Here is a 20,263-nt window from a genome sequence, read left to right as displayed (position 1 = left end):
AAGAAATACTAACTAACCCTTACATCGTCAATGTGCTACCAACCTTGGGAACTAAGTCCCTTTTGCCTGTAGTTACACTGGCTCACTCACCCTTCAAACCGGAACACAACAAACTGAGTACTGTTATTTGGCGGTAGAATAACTGATAAGTGGGCGGTACCTACCCAGACGGGCTTGCACAGAGCCCTACCACCAAGAAAATCTTGACATATAAGACAGTGTCGAGACATAAATCTCATTTATTGTGTACTTTAAACAGATGATAGCTTACCATTGAAACATCTTTTCATCCCTTGAAGTGAAGCGGCGTAGTAGGTTCTATCGGTATAGAAATAATCGCGTTTCATTCAGATTTTGTCTTATCAACTCAAGCGACAATAACCATTAACAAAACATAGGTATTTAATATTAAAAGTATTCTTTATAAACATATCATAAAATTGTCGACATAGCCCAATGTATAAAAAACGCGAGTCTTAATCGTGACGGTTACGGCTCGAATCCGGGCAAACATCACTCAATCTTTATGAGCCTAATTAAATTTGTAATTCATCTTGTTATCGGTAGTGCAAGTAAGCACTATGAAGATTGGATGAACCAACTTTAGGCCCTGAGCTCAGCAATGAAACATCATAGGCTTTTAGGTAAGATTTTTAGGATTCGTTATTTACTACATAGGTATAAACGTATAGTCGCCTCTCAAGTTTTAATGTAAATCCACTGTTAGATTGATTGATAAGCTAAAATATATTTTATCTTGATAAAATTTCCATTTAAATATAATTTCTACACTCTAAATATTGAAACTAAAAAACTATAATTTCATCAATTAAAAATAATTTATAATACATATTATATTGATTTAAAAACATACAAAAATGTTTTTTTAAAATAAGAATTCGGCACGGAATTATGATGCCGTTTAAGTGACTTGAATCGTTTCGTCTATTTATGGTCTGTTGTCAAAGGTACTACACAGACAGCCACGAATAAAAAAAAAGAAAATTAGGAATGTCACCGATTTTAATAATAAAATTAAAATGTACTTGAACCCTTCTTATTAAATAAAACTGTAATTGATATAAAAGTGTTGCTAAAACAAATATTGTTTTGTATTTTAATTAAAAAAATATTAAAACTGTCACAAATAATCTTAGATATAAAAAAAAGTTTTATATATAGATAAATAATACAAAGAAAATATATCAATACAAAATTCAACGCAAGAAAACATTTCGAAGCGGGGCAGACAACTCGGCTGACCGCTACTAAGTAAGACGGGACATAAATTCTTCAAAGGCTAAACAAAATAAAAAATCAGAAAACCCCTTTAAGAGAGCTACCGAACTATAATTTATGGGCGGCCCAACGGCCATCGGTCCAAATAAAAAACTCCACGGAGACGCAAAACGGTGAAATTGGAAATAATTTCGAGATAGCATCGTCCACTGGTAACTTTCAATTTTACGTTTGCAAATTTTAACTTTTTTTTTTATTTTTGGATCGTAAGTTATGGGACATCGCTTTAGGTAAGTGAAAAGTCTTTATAGATTAAAAATGTATTTACATTTGAAAATCGAATAATGTTGATTTTTAATAGATAACATAAAAATATTGCAATAAATACTTTATAATCTGCCGTAACAGATTGTTATCTGTTGTCTGTGAAATCAGTGTTACCATAAACTGTGAGCATTATTTTTTATAAATATGTCTAATATTTTACAGTATTTACTGAGTAGAAACTTAATGGCACAATTAACAAAATCATCACTTCAAGACTAAGATTTTAAGTCTGTATAACATATTTTTTTATTTATGCGACTTTAAAAAAATGCAAAATATAAATAATGAATAAGGCACAGATCCAATAAAAATATACCCGTCCAACGTATAATAACGTAACATAGGTACGTATTTAGTTTCGAATATTGTTCCATATTGACCACAGATTAGGCAATAAACTCATACATTACTAAATCGACAGACCACTATATTGCTCCAGATAATTGAAGTCGAATTGCGAAGAGTAAATTAGAAAGCTGATTTGACTTTAGATAAATATAGACTAAAATACATGTTGTGTATAATATTGAAATTGCGTTGATTAATTGTTCTATTATACGATAAGCTTTTAATTTTAGAAGAAATATTTTTACGAACCGATGTTCGATTTTCAAAATACATTTGACATATTTATTTTGCGAAACGTCAAAAACTGTCAATGAACGTGATCTGTTCAGCCTAAAAATATTTTAATAAAATTCTAAAATATAACAAAAAGTGTTTGCGATAAGTGTTGACAATTACCGACAATCATCAAAGATATAAAAACGATCTTACATAATTTAGAATTTGATACAAAACATTAAGTTGATATGTGTTGATGATAAAAGAACACAAGAAAACGTGTTTCTAGTAACAGCTATAGTTTTAAAACAACTGTCCTAGATCATAGATAAGATTGGCACATCCTGCGTACAAACAGATAAATAATTCATACTTAACACGGCAGATGTATATTAAAACAACTATTTTAATTGCCATTATTTCTTGTACAGCAGCTATAAACAAGAGGTATCTGTTACGTTATAAAGAAAGTTCTAGATAGAATTTCGTAAATATTGTCTATTTTATATATATCACCCTTAAAACCCCTAAAATGTTGTTTAAAGTTTGTAATTTTAATACGTAAACAAAATAAAATGCTACAACGAACTATTCTGACTTCTTTACCTCACCAAAACATTAGTAGAGTTGCCAAATTCTAAGCGTTCTCATGCTTGCACACAACTTACTAGCTGTAGCATCTTATCAAACACACACACACACACACAAAACATATCTCATACAGTAGCGAATGTACTATAAATGTAAATAATCTACGCTTGATAATAGTCGAGATGACTTCTTGAGGAAACATGCATTCTCCTCAAAGATTTCTGAGCCCAGTATCTTCGAATAGTTCGGCAGAATTAAGCTACATAATGAACTCATTGCAAAAGAGTTTATTTGTGTATCAGTATATTCAAATGCTGTTATCCAATTAAAACTTACCTTGATAAGTTTTTACTTGGTGCTAGAACTTAGTAATTCCGACTGAGTATGAGTGTCCAGTGTATTGAGGGTGAAGATTGATCATTAAATTTTTCGTATACTATTTCATATAGTGCCAATGTATATGAACGAACATAACGCTATCTTACCGTCAGGTAACTCATTTTTACCTATTATATTGTAACTATAATCCATTTTAAAATAAAAAAAAATACGATGATGTATTTTAATAAGTATTTCTTTCTTTTAGTATTATTTGTTTGCAATACTTAATAGATTTCTTTCTGATTTATCCGTTACGTTTACGATATGCGTTTTGTTGTGCATTCTAAGTTATGTTTACATAAGCTTAATGATAACGTGTTACTGGACTTACCGTTTGCTCTCTCTAAAAAAAACCTTAATAAAACTTCGCTAAACTCATTGTGTATCGAAAAAAACCTTCCAAACATTTTGACCAAACCATTCTGAATGATAACAACTTACTATACCTTTTCCTATTTATATAAAAAAATGATATAGAGTTATGATTTGCGTTTAATTTGATTTACGACATGATTGCATCACGCACGTCCCGTACTCACGAACTATCGATAACGATTTGTCAAAATCGTCAGCTGACCAGTTCAGTCAAGGCTTCACCGATGGCGCATTAATTTAATAAAACAGTAGCCAAGAAACGTAATGACTTTTTTATGTTAATTATCTGTGACATCGTTCTATTTCATATGAAAAAACTAATCTTGAATCTGTATGATCGATAGCATTTCTTCCGTGGATTCTGATAGTGCACTATTATAATAATTTATTTATAAAAAGTATGGTTATTATATTAGATAATGGGAGTTCCTGGTGACTTAGAAACCCGTAGTAATTGGGCAATATTTAATTGAACCACCAATTGGAAGAAGGGAATAAACGCCACTTTTCGACATATTCACTTTTATACACTCTTACATTGTTTAGACGTAGGGCTTAATATTATACATTACATAGGTCTGTCGGTGAATAAATCAGGATTTATATTTTCATATTAATCATTGATGTCCTATAAGTTTATAAGTTGAAAGCAAAAAGTTGTGAAGTTTTTTTTATTATCTCTGTTTCTATTTTTCGGATTTATTCCCTTCTTACAATTGGTGGTTCAATTGAATATTAGAACGTCTGAACCAAACTTAAACTTCTGTTTTGTCTCCGGGTAAAAAGTTGAAACTGAGTTTCCATAGCGCGTTGAAGAATATATGCGATGACCTTAAGTTGTTTATAAAAATTAAATTGCTGTTGTTGTTGTTGCAAGCGCAGTAATTGCCGCGCGTTTCAGTGGAAACGCATCATGACATTAGTTCTTAACTATAGATTATGAGGCGAGATGGCCCAGTGGTTAGAACGCGGGCATCTTAACCGACGATTGCGGGTTCAAACCCAGGCACCACTGAATATTCATGTGCTTAAGTTGTGTTTATAATTCATATCATGCTCGGTGGTGATGAAAATAATCGTGAGGAAACCTGCATTTGTCAAATTTCATAGAAATGTGTATTCCATCAACCCGCATTGGATTAGTGTCTTGGAATATGTTCCAAAACCTTCCCCTTAAAGGGAGAAATGCAGTTGAAAAATTTCAGGCTATTGTTGTTGTTGTTTTAATAGATTACGTAATATAATATGTAAATCAATTCGAAGGCATCGCTTTTCGTAATCAACATTAACTGACAGTTAATTGTACAAACTGCGATATAATAAAAACGTGAAGTTATAATAATTACCGTCTCTCTGCACCAGATGTGGATGATTGCAATAATTGCGTTAAATAAAAAAAAAACGCATTGTCAGTAAATACGACGTAATTTTTTTATTCATGATCTTATAATTATTTTTATAGTAGCGCTAAGCTGTCATAATGTTATAATAAAATTAACTCAAACTTCCTCTGTAGGTTGGAATTGTTAATGAAGCCGTTTATTGTTAACGTTTGACAGCTTTTTGAATTAACCTTTTGCGAAATAATGCAAAGTTGTAATTTTAAATATGGGTTTTCAAATATATTTTTTTCGAAGTATTGTGTAAGCCTCCTAGCAAAAGGGCTGTCTTTTTTATGATATAGGTTGGCGGACGAACATATGGGCCACCTGATGGTAAGTGGTCACCATCACCCAGACAATGACGCTGTAAGAAATATTAACTATTCCTTACATCGTCAATGCGCCACCAACCTTGGGAACTAAGATGTTATGTCCCTTGTGCCTGTAGTTACACTGGCTCACTCACCCTTCAAACCGGAACACAACAGTACTGTGTTCTGTTATTTGGCGGTAGAATAGAGAAGCCCTAGTTGAAATTACATTTCAAAATGATTAGCGACTTTTGAAAAAAAAAAAACAATTTTTTTATAGATATTACTAGCTGCTACCACTTCGCTCGGCTCTATTACATACTCTATTAGGTATATATAAAACTATATATATAATTTTGGTTTTATCTATGATTATCTTTTATGGTGGTATCGTGATGGTATAAAGACTACAACCTTCCTCGATTAATGGCCTATCTAACAGACATTTTTTTAAATAAAATAATTACACAAATAAACTTTACATTTATAATATTAGCACAGATAACATATGTCTGTAGTCCATTTTTTCAGATCAATTTGTATATGTTCTACTTTATGATCGTGAAACACATAAGTAATATTTAATAGTATGAATGTGACAAGGTTCTATTTTTTTCCATTATTATGAAGGTATTTTGACGAAGGATCACCTGCTAAGTAACCCCGCCCACCTGGAGGCAATTATCCAATAATAAATTAGCATTATCGAGGATACCGAAACGTTAAATATAACGTTATTTATGTTTTTAATTACTCTGTCTTATACATATTTTAAAACCGGAACGTTTTAATATGTAACCTTTTTTATACGCATAATCATCATTTTCATCAACGGTCAGTAAATTTCCCACGGCTAGACTAAGGCCTCCTCTCGCTTTTAGGAAAATACTTGGAGCACACTCCACAATGCTGCTCCAATACGGGTTGGTGGATACACATGTGGCAGAATTTCGTTGAAATTAGTCACATGCAGGTTTCCTCACGATGTTTTCCTTCACCGCCGAGCACGAGATGAATTATGAACACAAATTACGCAAATGACAAGACAGGTGTTTGTCTGGGTTTGAACTCGTAATCATCGGCTAAGATGAACGCGTTCTAATCACTATAGCCATCTCAGTCAAGTTAGAGAGCGCCAAATTTTACGAATAAAATTGTCAGTTTATTACAATCGAAAGTTAAGCGTTGCCGTACAGATAGTTGCAGTTTAAGTTTCGTCCGATATAAATAATTAACAATGATTACCAGTTACGGTTCAGTTGAAATTATTTTTTGAAAATGGCTCTTTAAGAAGTATTAACCATTCCTTACATCGTCAATACGCCTTTAACTTTGGGAACTATGATGTTATGTCCCTTGTGTCTGTAGTTATTCTGGCTCACTCACCCTTCAAACCGGAACACAAAAATGTTGAGTACTGCTGATTGGTGGTAGAATATCATATGAGCGGGTGATATGAGCTTTCGCGAAGGCCTACCATCATGTATATATAGTATCATTACCCTTATGTATTAGCAGAATTGAATCCTCTCTTTTCATTGGAGATAGAGAGCTGATTCCACCATGCTGTTTCAATGCGGTTCAATGGTTACATGTGGACCATTTTCATATAACATATTTAATTTCTACACCACCGAGAAAGAATTATAAACACAATTTCATTAATGGAGTGGTGTTTGCGGGTTCGAACCCGCAATATTATATAAACATGCAATGTGTTCAACACCACCCAACTATGATACACCCAAAAGTTTTGAAGATTATCTCTAGTTGTGTTTCTTCAACAATAAGAGTAAATTTAAAAGAAGAATTGTTTATGGAATATTTAATTATTTGTGATTAAAAGATGTGTCTGGCTAATTAATAGCGGCGTAGTAATGCAGTTTATATGTTAGGTAATACGCTATCTGTTTTGTCTTATCACTAACGCTGCAAGTGCGTCGTCCTTCCATGCCTGATAAGAGATTTGCAATACAGTAAAGATAGTGTTAATCATCTGAAACGCACGTGGAATTGTTGATTCTTTGCAATAATTTGCGTTTTCTTTTGTTTTTGTTTTCGTCTTTTGTTTTTGTACACACACACACACATATACACATATGCATGTGATAGAACTCACACGCACACTGACTTATTATCTTTAGAGATAGTTTTAAATATTAAGTGCTTATTGACTGCTTCGTCCAATATCTAGATGTAAATATAAGAGATCCTGTGTTCAAACGATTCCAAATAAAAACGTGTATAGAGCTTTCTGCTTTCGAAAAATTTTCATTAACAGCCTGGAGTCTGAAAGTGTGTACTCCCATGCCTTGGAGAGTACGGAAAACAGTTGGTCTTGCGTTTGAAGTCTCTGATCGCATCGGATATGCGGAACGATCGAATATTGTGCATAATGGCTCCTAGGCATTATTTACCCACCCATTAGTTATTAAAATAAAAATAAGGGGAAAGAATGTAGATTAACCGTCTTTACAGCATCAGCAGTTTTCATGTGATTGACGCGCGAAGAAAATAAACATATCCATCCATACTAATATTATAAATGAGATAGTTACTGTCTGTTACGTTTTTATGGCTAAACTGAGTTAATGGTAATGAAATTTGATACGCAATAATAATCTTGAACCCTAAGGTCGAACATAGGCTATTTGTACCCTTCAAGGGGGTAAGTTAGTTGACTCGTTTCAGCCAGTAACATGTATAGTTAATTTCTAATTTCAGTCGTTTTAATTGATCGTTTCTGAGTTATTTCGTTAAAATCTCGTAATCACCAAGCCTTGTTATATTCCGAGTAGCGCATATGTTCTCAGAAGTGATTGTTTGCCATCTACATGTGATGTTGATGATCGTTGACAATGCGTTGTTTCCACAGCGCTGTTAATTTTTACTTGAGTGATTGTTTGATGTTTTAACATATTCGTTTGTAAATATTAAGGCTGATGGTTGTTTCATTTAATTCGATTTTTAAATTGTTAGATGCGTATCTAAGTAATTCTGTAACGGTTTCACAGTTGATTTATTTATGATTTTTTTATAACCCCTAAGATGACCCCTAAAATAACAAGAATAAAGAACAAATACGTGTATCTATGTGTCTAGGTACGAGGCTATTTATGGTTCTAATTTCATTATGATAAAGTGACTTCCTTAGTCGTGATAGCACTTAACAGATAGACACACATTTGCAATTACAGTATTAGTAGATATTTAATTGTACTCTATTCATGAATTTCAATTAAAATTTGTCGACTATCAAATACCATAGCTATTTCATATAGATTTATATTATGAGCTTATTGTATTTTGTATAATATATTAATAATAACATTTTTTTAAATGTAGAATGTTATAAACACATACTAGATTAATTCAGTAAATTAGTCTTAAACTGAACCAATGCAGACATGAGCGAGCTGATAAGGTATCTGATAAGCGATCTTTATCGGATGCAGCGGAGCGAACACTTCACAGAAATACCTTGTGATATTATTCTAATTTTTTTTTTCGAATTGCATATTTTTATATTAGGACAAGGTATTAATTTCTACATTATTAAAATAAAATAAAGAACTTTTAACGAGAGTGTAAGAGTCGGATTAGGGGTATGAATAAATTTAAAAAAAAAAGTTTAATTTGCAATAGTGACGTCATAAGAGAGCCCATAAGCTTCGTTCGGTTAATTAGTTTGCATAGCTGTATTTAAAGGTCTGGAGACCCTGGGGCCACAAAGAAATGAAGACCCTGCAACAATAGAGGTGGGGGGGCCTGATTAATTATTATTTAAGAAATAATTAGAACTTCTTCATTTCTGTATGACAAATTTGTCAATAATATGTTAACTCTTTGTATCAGTAACATTCAAAACATTAAGTAGTAATATTATTATAATTTAGCTAGAACTTGACATGTAAACATATATTGCATTAAAATTGTTAGTATATCCAAATCTACATATATGTAGGTTTCCTCACGATGAGTTATAAAAACAATTTAATCATGAAAATTCACTGGTGCTTGTCTGAGCTTGAATGAGTAAACTTCGGTTTAGATACATTATTTAAATCAAATCAAATCAGTTCGTAATTGGAATAAGAACCTCCGTGGTCGAGTGGTGTTTACACCGGTTTTCATGGGTACGCCACTCCGAGGTCCTGAGTTCGATTCCCGGCTGAGTCGATGTCGATTATCATTAGTTTTCTATGTTTTCTTCGGTCTGGGTGTTTGTGGTACCCTCGTTACTTCTGATTTTCCATAAAATAAGTGCTTTAGCTACTTATATTGGGATCAGAGTAATGTACGTAATTCCCATATTTATTTATTACTGTTTATTTTTATTATGAAGTTTTTCTAACAGAAGTTAAACAAAATCGTCCCAAATAAACGACAAACGACAATGTATAATAATTAATTAGTATTTTCATCGATGTCATAATTACAATACACTGTGTATCTTCATAATTTAACAATGAGTCACATTCCCATCTTATTTCGTGAAACGAAATCATCGGAAGTAGGAAGCGGTCATCAAATCGATTGTGAGAGGAATCGATGTAACCGATGTTAGTGCGAATGCTGACGTTGTGCCGCTCACAATGGGCATTGTCTCGTGATATTTGAAAATATTCGACACATCATCTCTTGACGATTTAAATATCGATTTTTTTTTATATGGCCAAATGCTTAATCACACTTTTATATCAAAAATCGATTACTCACCGATAGCAACTGTTTAATCGATATTTTAATTATTTTATTACATTTTAGCTTCATATATTTACCTGACTGGTTGTTTACGTAACTTACTGAAACATTCGTTTTTTTTTTTGGGTCTATATAGTCGCAACACCACGATAGACAATTGCGTCGCGTTTTAGGATGTTGGTTTTCATGAGTTAGGCAAAAAGTTGCCTATGTCCTTTCTATGAGTTAAAGTTTGCTTCATACAAAAATGTCATAAAATTCGATTCAGCGATTTGGTCGTGAAAGAGCGTTAATTCCTCATTTATAATATTTATATAGATTACTTAGATTGCCAATACGCCAGTAACCTTGCTGAAGTACTGCTGCTTGACAGTAGAATACATAATGAGTGGTTGGTACCTACCCAGACTTGCAACAAATAAAAGCCTTAGTTGCTTCTGAATTACACTACATATGTCTGCTATTTACAACCATAACGAATCGTTTCTTGAATTAATCGGTTTAATTTTGAATAACGATATCAGTTGAGTGGATTTAGATTAAATCGATTTCTGATTTAAAACTGTAATCATACTTTCAGTTTTAAAAGGTCACCTATTGAGTTTTCTTATTAGATTCGCGTTATATAATTTAATTGTCAATCTCGATAGTTTGTACCGCTTTTTTCTTAAGCCTGGTTACAATATAAGTAGCATAGTTGTTCATTGAATTTCTGGTATCTATCATCTTGATAATTTCTTTCCATCTAGTTATTAGTAGCCTTCTGTAAGTGGGAAGTTACTAGTAGCCTCTCAATTACGCTTCGTGGACAATATTTTCCTAAAAAAAACCTTTTTTAAAAGTATTTTGAATGAGAATTTTTTGACTTTATTTACTTGAATTAAACAAATGTCTACAGTCATAATAGAGTTTGTATAATATGTGCACAACCACCATACTGACCGAATTATAAAAATGCTTTAAATGTTAGAAAGCTGCATTATTCCTAAGAGCTATAAGTCGTTAATACCATAGAAAAATTAAACATATCTACATACATCTAACAATATCACTCAAAATATATTTTTAAAAAATTCTAGATGTTTTTAATGGATTTGTCAATCTTATTAATTTTCAATGCTTGGTTTGCTGAAAAATGTCTCAATACAAAACATGTTAATAAAAATAATATATTTTGAAGTGAACAACGTATCATAAACACATCTATGTTTTGTTATACGATTTGTTTTAACAGTACGGAATGCGTTTTCTAATGAATCGTATTTATATTTACACGATAATAGAGAAAAACAATGGAATCTGAATGATCAACTGTTTATCTCCGCTGGTTATAAATAAAAATATCTTTGTTAGATATCATTCAACGTATCTCGATAAATAAAAACCGAATGCCTCTCACCGGGCCGGATTGAGTCACGTAGGGGCTTCTAGCATGTGTACTGCTACGCCCTTGTCCCTTAATTAAGAGTCAATATATGCTTTCACTAATACAGTTTCGGAATATACACTATCAAGAAAAACCACCAGTAATTACTACACATTTTACTTTAAGAAGTACTTTGATTTATTTATCTTTCCTTTTTTAAGCAGTTAATTGACGGACGAGCATATGGGCCACTTGATGGTAAGTGGTCACCATCCATAGACAATGACGCTGTAAGAAATGTTAACTATTCCTTACATCATCAATGCGCCACCAACATTGGGAACTAAGATGTAATGTCTCTTGTGCCTGTAGTTACACTAGCTCACTCACCTTTCAAACTGGAACACAACAATACTGCGTACTGTTGTTTAGCGGTAGAATATCTGATGAGTGGGTGGTACCTACCCGTGCGGGCTTGCTCAAAGACCTACCACCAAGTTGATCTTATGTATGTATATAAAAAGCAACGTCAATCTTAGCAGTTATTAATATAAGCCATGTAATAATCTAAATCTATATTTAAATTCTGTCAAACTTATATGACATTCAAATGGTATAACGTTAAATAAAAAAAATATTAAATTTAATTTGAAATATATACCTAAAACGAAACGGTTTTCTTCTTTATAAATATAAAATTAAAATTGCTTTCGTGATTGTTTCATTTACAAATCTGATGTTTTGTTCTGCGCGCGCTACCATAGTTTGTGACTTAGTACCGTCAACACTAAAATACTATAGTTGTAGAAATCTTTTCCTAAATATGCAGAAAAATAATATATTATGAAAATTTACTACTGTTATTATTTTATACAATTATTCTTGTATCTTTTACAGACGGCCATATATAACTTAACTGGTAGATTAATTAAACGTGTACATAGAATAGTATGCCTGTAAGATATACATATATATTTAACACGAGGCATATTATGACCAAGTCATATAGCACTCATTATATCTCATGAATGACTATAAATACAAATCTTTGTGGAGTTTGACATATGCATTAGCGATCGTCACATATTTTGCGAATATTATGATACGGTGTTTTGTGATCGTCATCTCCGCGTATGTACCGTTAGCATCTAAACCTTAACATATCAAATTTATAAAACGCAATTTTAACTCGTAACGTTTTTCGAGTAAATTAGTCGGTTTGAGTCTGCGATTATCATGTCACTTGTTGCAGAACCGTTAGCAAAACAATATGTCAGATGCAAGCAGTGTTCTAGTGATATTCCTTCCGTCCCATAAATTTTAAGATACATTTTTCAGGCGACTCTTTGATGACTTGGTGCAAGACTATCATCGTCGTGACTGGATTAAAACAATCAATAAGTATATAATATAAATTAATTCATAAAATTAAATACATATAAAGTACTGAGTAAATATAATTCGGAATTTTAAAAAATTAAATTCGATTTTTAAAAAGTTGAAATTTTTATCGCCTTTGATCCATAACAAATGAAATAGTTACACGCACAAAATGTTGCTTCTAACCGTACGTACTTAGATAGACTCGTTACACAATGTACATGTTATTGATGACATTTAACCATAACTTAATCGACTGTTAAATTGTATCGAATATTGACGGGAGATTTGCATTTTAACTGTTAATGTTGAGATAAGCAGTTCATTCATCAAATATGCCTATATGTTCCATCTGTTATTCATTTGACGTCATATAGTCACTGAATGTACCAACAAGTCACAGAGTATACAACCCTGGTTTAATGATGAATAGGTTAATTAATTGATGGATAGGTTTTATAAGGCTTGACATCGTTAAGGTATTTTACACCTGAAAAGACTATAAATGATCTATAGCCTACCACATATAGGAGGAGACCTCTAAGATAGCCAACCTCTCTCGATCAGAAAAACAGGGCATATTTCTTCATTTTTAGGTAAATCTGCAGAAATATATTTTTTAATTAAAGTTTGCCAGAGTGGCAGATGGTGCCTGATGGTAAGTGCAATGTAAAATTAACCATCTCTTATATAATCAATGCTTCCCTACCTTGAGAAAGAAAATACTATGTTATTTGTGCATTTCACACTGGTTCACGAACCAATACTGGATGGCAAAAAGTCCTACTACGAAGATCTCAGTAAAATAATTCATAGATAGAAACTCTTCACTGTACAGTACATGAGAAATACTTATTATAGTATATACATAAATTATATAATGAGGTGTCTGTGTAATGAGGTTTTTCTTCCAGACAACCATAGGGTTCAAATTATGTAATGGGCACGGTAATTAGTTCTTAGGCTGCGTCCACCGACAAATAAAATATTATATTTAATGGTTTCCGCCATTTTTTTTATTTCGAATATTTTGCGTCCCCTCTTTTTATGTTGACGGTACTATGAGATACAACTTGAAGCTTAGAGTATTTTTAGAGGTTTTAAAGGTTTATATTTCATTCAAAAAATGACTAAACGTTTCGATGTGTAAATTGTTTTAAATTAATTTGAAGATTTTTTTTATAAATTACATCACAAATTAAAATGTATTTTTAATAGGATTGATTTATTAGTTTACATAAGTTTGCAAGTATCATGTCAGACAAGCTGTCCCATAAAAAGTAACCAGTTACCGACTTTCTGATGCCGTCAAGAAGAAATATCAAAGAGAAAACGCTCCAACAATACTAGTGTTCCCACAGTGGCGCCACTAGCGGCGTTCTTAGAAAACGCGGTGTCAAATGCGGCGCCGGCGCACTTTCCTTTAAATTTGGAATCGCGTAACGCGTCATGTTACTCTATGTGTGGCAATGTTTACCAGTAACATGTGGTAGGTATAAGGAAATGTGTGGCCTCTATTCCTAGAAATCTTAATAACGTAATCTAGGTGTTATTTTTTATAAACCTCTGCAAACTAATATATCACATTTTTAATGAAGAGTATGTTCATTAATATACCAGCCTATACGCATTTTTATAATTACCTATTATTTACAATATAAACATCCTGAAAATAATACGAAAACGGTAAGTGGCTAACAGATTAGAAGGTATGGGAAGTAGCCAATATATGTAATAATAGTGAAAAATATTAGGCAATTTGCCTACACGTCATTACTTATCCCATACCTGTTATTTAGAGTCAAAATTAAATTATTTATCATCTATTTTAGTTACTCCATCCTGTGTCAAGAGATGGTCAAAAGCTCAATGGTCCAACAAAACATTTTTAAAAAATAAGAATATAGTCATAGGCGGGCTAAAGGACCTCGTGATGGTAAGTGGTCACCACTGCCTATAGATATGGGCGCCGTAAATAATTTTAGCCATTTCTTACATAACTAAGACGCCTTCAATTCACGCAAACATAACGTATTTTACAAACAGTTTTTATCCTTTTTTGGGGTTCAAGATTGTCTCATACAAAATTTCATCAAAATCGGTTCAATAGTTTTGTAGTAAAAGCTCATAGACACAATTACTTTAACATTAATAAAATTAGTACATTTATTTAATATTATCCCCATTATAATAGTCCCTAAGCTTAATCGAATTTAGTTCAGTTCGATAAACACGAATTCGATTTTTTTTCGTACAGACAATACATCGATATCCATGAATGGCTAAGTCAAGCCCAGTAGACTTAGTAACTAAGCTCCAGTATCGGGGATCAATTAGCTGTCGTCGTATAGTTCGGCTTACAATGTTTCCACATACCGTTATATTCTCACTACACGACGATCAAATTGACACCGGGTGGAGATTTCACAAATACTTTGAATAACTTGAACATGCTTTCTTATCATGTAATAAAATGCCTTCATCCTTTCTGGTTCTGAGTAAGTGATAAGACGTATGCAACGTCTTTTAGATAAATGTTATACAATTACGATTAACTTTTAGAGATCTGATATAAATTTTGATAGATATATATTTGTTCGTTTAAATTGTCAAGGAATATTTATTATATTAGTATACGGTATTGTATTAATACCACTGGCAACACAGTGATTGAAATTTGAGGAATACGTTGTCTACTTTTATTTTTATTGGTAACACTTAGGCTCTTTAATATGTACTATAAAAAAAGTAAGCTGGTTGATTTTGTCTTTGCCCGTATTTTTTATTTATGTAGCTATAAAGTATATAAATTAATATTGATATATTATTTCTATGAAGTAATATATAAAGTATAAATCTTAGATCTTAGACTTGAAGGCAATTAAGAATTAGATATTATTAAAGTATTAAGTTTAAGCTGTTAGTAATACTCGTCGAAATCTTACTAGTTATTCACTGAATGGGGATATGATATACGAGACTGTAAATGCCAAAAGTACATTAAAATTGTGTCTAAATATAAATATGTTATTAATTCCTGTCTTTGTTCACAGCATGATGGACTCAGGAGGAGCAGGTATCGAGTCCCCACCAACATACCACCGAAGTTACGAACAGTACGTCCAAGGAGCCGTGGAGAACAGCACCGATTCAGTACAAGACCAGACCACACCAGAGCTGGTCGTCTGGTCTACGCTACCATACGGCTTGGATTACAGGGCGCAATATGACTACAGAAGCCCTTACGATACGTCAAGGGATTATTCCTCCCAGCAATACGCAAGGGCACCTTTTACCACGAAGATGGGTCAGGCCAAAGCGCTAAAGGAAGCCAGAATACGAAGACCCATGAACGCTTTCATGGTATGGGCGAAGGTAGAGCGGAAGAAGTTGGCTGATGAGAATCCTGATCTTCACAATGCAGATTTAAGTAAAATGCTAGGTAAGTGAATTTCTTTACACTTTTATTTTCTTACTTGGAAATTAATGTAGTATATCTTTCTATCTATTTAGATATATTTGTAATCTATATATGTTGTCCGTGTGTTTGCCTACATATTAATATGAGGCAACATCACAATTTAAGTTTGAGAATTAATTAATAATAAGAGATTTCTAGATATGTGTCTAAGATTAATCGATTTCGTAAGCCGTTAAACTGATCACAGTGAAAGTTGGGGCGTAAAATATGTCTTAGTTCATGGAGGAGATAGTCAGATGGGTCTTACATTATCTGTCGTCATCTTCTATAAAAGAGTCTTCCGTACAAAAGACACTACTCTTGATTTAAAAGCAATAAGCCTGCGGGGTTTTGCTGCTATATTATAAATAGAAGCAAAGTTTTGACAATTCATATTTATAAAATACCTATAAAAAACTGGTTATATTAAACGGAATAAAAAATCACAGGAAACCAACCCTTGCCCGATGACTCAGCGCAAACAGCCAATCTTCACTACAGACCATTTGAAATTCAAATTAGAAGCGACTAGTTAAAAAAAAAACTAACATCTATCATACTGAGTTCTATTAGCATAAAGTTATTTTCTATATTTAGTAATATTCCATTTACACGCGTCGAGTTTTTTGGGTAAGTTTTTTTATTTTTAAATAGGAATTGACATTTATTTTGTTTCAATGAGGTTTTATTTAAATTCTATTTATAAGTACTAAATTTTCCTTATTCAAGTAGGAATATAAGCACTTTTGAATCGTTATTTTCTGTCACCGGTTTTAGTAGATTCTGCCGAGAAGAACCGGCAAAAAACTCAGTAGTTACTCTTACCTCAAGAGTTATAAGAGATAGCAATACTTTATAATCTTATCAAAATTTTTGACAGACTGTGTACATTAAATTTACGCAAACAATACTATTAGACGATATAATGATACCTATAATCATTTTTTTTTGCTTAACTTTATTTTGTAATACCATAAAGAATATTATACTTATATAGTATACTTGGTGGCAGGGCTTTGTGCAAGCCCGTCTGGGTGGGTACCACCCTCTTATCAGTTATTCTACCACCAAACAACAGTACTCTGTATTGTTGTGTTCCGGTTTGAAGGGTGAGTGAGCCAATGTAACTACAGGCACAAGGGACATAGCATCTTAGTTCCTAAGGTTGGTGGCGCATTGACGATGTAAGGAATAGTTAATATTTCTTGCAGCGTCATTGTCTATGGGTGATGGTGACTACCATCAGGTGGCCCATATGCTCGTCCGCCAACCTATTCCATAAAAAAAAGAATAGCCATTTATGTTTTAAGAGATATGACTATATAGAATTCAATGAAAACATTTAATTTCATCGTATGTACGACCAAAATTAATACTATACCACTCTGATTAAAATTTCTATATAGTATATAGACGAATAGTTACAAGTACCAAAAAAAAGAAGTAGAAAGCAAGAAAGATATAAGTGTGAGTCCCCCAAGTATCAAAGTACAACTTTATGCTAACACATTACATACGTAAACGTTATATAAACAAATGTATCTCATCTTATATAAAGAAATTTAACAAAAAACTTTTTGATTTTTTAAGATATTTCTTCTATAATAATAACTTTGAAATTTCTTTCTGTTAGACTTTAACCTACCAAAGGTTTACACAAAGTTCTATCAAGTAGAAAGTTCATCATTAAATCAACAAATCAATTCACTTAAAAGAAAATGACGAAAGTGTTTGAAAATAACATATCTTGTATTCACTTGTACGACTTCGCTGAAATTAATTATACATGGGCGCTTTACAAAAAATCGTATGAGATGCCTGGTAATCCCTTATTGGCCTTAAATAACTTTGTCACATAGTTTTACTTACATGGGCAAGCGACATTACACTAACAACTCAATTAAAATGTACTATCTGAACTACGGTATGCACTTATTACGATACGCCAAGTGTGAGTTTACTTTTAATATATATATTATTTATTTTTTAATAAAAACTTTTTATAAATATACTACCGACCCGCCCCGGCATCGCGTGATACTAAATATACGACAGAATTGTTCTTGTTTCTATACTATATTGTCCATGTATTATATAGGAAAACCTTCCTCTCGAATCACTCTATCTATCAAAAAACCGCATCAAAATCCGTTGCGTAATTTTAAAGATCTAAACATACATAGGTACGGATGGCGGTAAGTGACTTTGTTTGATAGTATGTAATGATTTCGGTACTTTATTAAACACACACATACACACACACACACACACACACACACACGAATCGAAAGTTAGATTGGAATTCCATGCGATTCGCGAATAATTGCTATGCTATGAACTATATGAAGTTGATTATATATATTTGTGTACTATACAACAATTTTAATTCCAAAGTTAATATAAATTATTTTATTAAAAACATTTTGAGGTTTTCATTTGTGTCGAGATGGAAAGTCATGGATAATGATTGTATTACTTCTAATCAATTTCGAAGTTTTTTTCGCCTATACTCGTTCTGAGATTGGAGTAGATTAAAGTTATGACTTGTTCTAGGAGCTAAACATTTTTCTTTTCAAACTTTAATCTTAAAATATATAAAATTAATAATTTTAGCAAACGAAACTGACGATCGTTATTTCATTTTCTTTGACTATAATCCCATCGCCAAACTGTAATTTGAATGATTGTGATAAAGGGCAGTGTGTTGGTAACAAAAATAACCTACATTTTTAGTCGTGTTATACCTTGATACCTACCTACCTATTATTTAAAGGTTGTCATCGACTTTACAGCAGATTAAATCATCTATGATATTACTAATAATATACGTTATAATCAATACCAGTTCGCACAAAATTGTAATTATTATTAATTGTTTTATAATAATTTCTGAAGTAATTAGTATAAGTCATGGAAACTTATATCATCATGTTCTATCAGATCTTTCAAGAACAACAACAGTGACAATCGGGCACATAAAGAAAAATTGAAAAAAAAAATCGTGTATGAGTAAAAAGTCATTGTAAAATTATAAACAGACACTCCAATTTTATTACAAGTATGTATACATGTAATAAAATTGGAGTGTGTGTTTGTAATATTAATATCGCCCTTTTTTACTCAATACATATGTATGTATACACACACACACCAAAATAACATTGTTTACAATTTTTGTCTATCTGTCTGTCGGTTTGTTTCGGCCAATCTCTGGAACGGCTGGACCGATTTTGATGGGACTTTCACTCGCAGATAACTGATATATTAAGGAGTAACATAGGCTACAATATTTCTTTTTGTTTAATTCAATCGCATTCAAGGTCACGGGTACAGATAGTAGAAAATACAATATGCAAGTAGGTAAGTTAATATTAAAGTTGAACCAAAAGTATCTCAATAATAAAGGCATTTGATATAGTTATATTTATAATTACCGCGACCTTTATGGCTTTCTCCGACCGGGACATGAACTCAGCTACGCAATGACTGTAATGTAACCCGAACAGTCGCGCACACAAGTGCTACAGAATTATATTATATTTTTAATAAATTCTGTGATTATCAAAGTCATAACATCGTAGATCCTAAGGTCGCTTATGTAAGAGATGGATTATGTGACTTGCTTACCATCAGGTGGTCTGTTTGATAGTCCACCTACATATTTAATAAATTAAAAAAATATGTTTAATATGTTGAAATCAAAGCTTAAAGAAAATCCGTGCCACATTTAAATGAAATTGTCTCGACACAAAAATGTGCAACTTTTATCACGTGTATGAAAAACTGTACATATGATAAAACATGGATTTCTATCATATTGATTATAACGTCTAGACAGTATGTATATTTAGTATATCCATTAAGATATATTACACAGAACATATAGTTAACAAACTCGAAACATTTAAAGTCGAATCGTGTAAAACAATCTCTAATATATATTGTTAATTACAACTAAATATGTTTTATAAGCACACGAGAATATTATAAATAATACAATAAAGATTTGCATCAAACCCCATTTGTCATAGTTCGAATTGGGTCGCTAACGGTACCTTTTGTTGCTGACTGTCCCGCCATAGGTTAGATATGGCGAGTCATTATGGCGCACCGGCGTGGGTGGCTGATCGTATCACTCTTAATGAAATAAAACTCGTATAAAAACTTGTACCCCTAAATAGTA

The 20,263-nt window shown here is 32.2% G+C and overlaps 1 protein-coding gene across 1 annotated transcript in view; it reads left to right on the top strand.

Moving 5' to 3' along the window:
• LOC124540059 (putative transcription factor SOX-15) overlaps positions 1–20,263 on the top strand; it is a 124,951-nt gene that overhangs the window by 18,765 nt on the left and 85,923 nt on the right. Inside the window, exon 3 of the mRNA XM_047117466.1 lies at positions 15,674–16,062. Coding sequence (XP_046973422.1) covers positions 15,674–16,062 — 389 coding nt within the window. The remainder of the gene's footprint in view (positions 1–15,673; positions 16,063–20,263) is intronic.

This window comes from Vanessa cardui, chromosome 24 (genome assembly GCF_905220365.1).
Source record: "Vanessa cardui chromosome 24, ilVanCard2.1, whole genome shotgun sequence".
Taxonomy (NCBI): Eukaryota; Metazoa; Arthropoda; class Insecta; order Lepidoptera; family Nymphalidae; genus Vanessa; species Vanessa cardui.
This window is presented reverse-complemented; position numbering and strand designations above follow the sequence as displayed.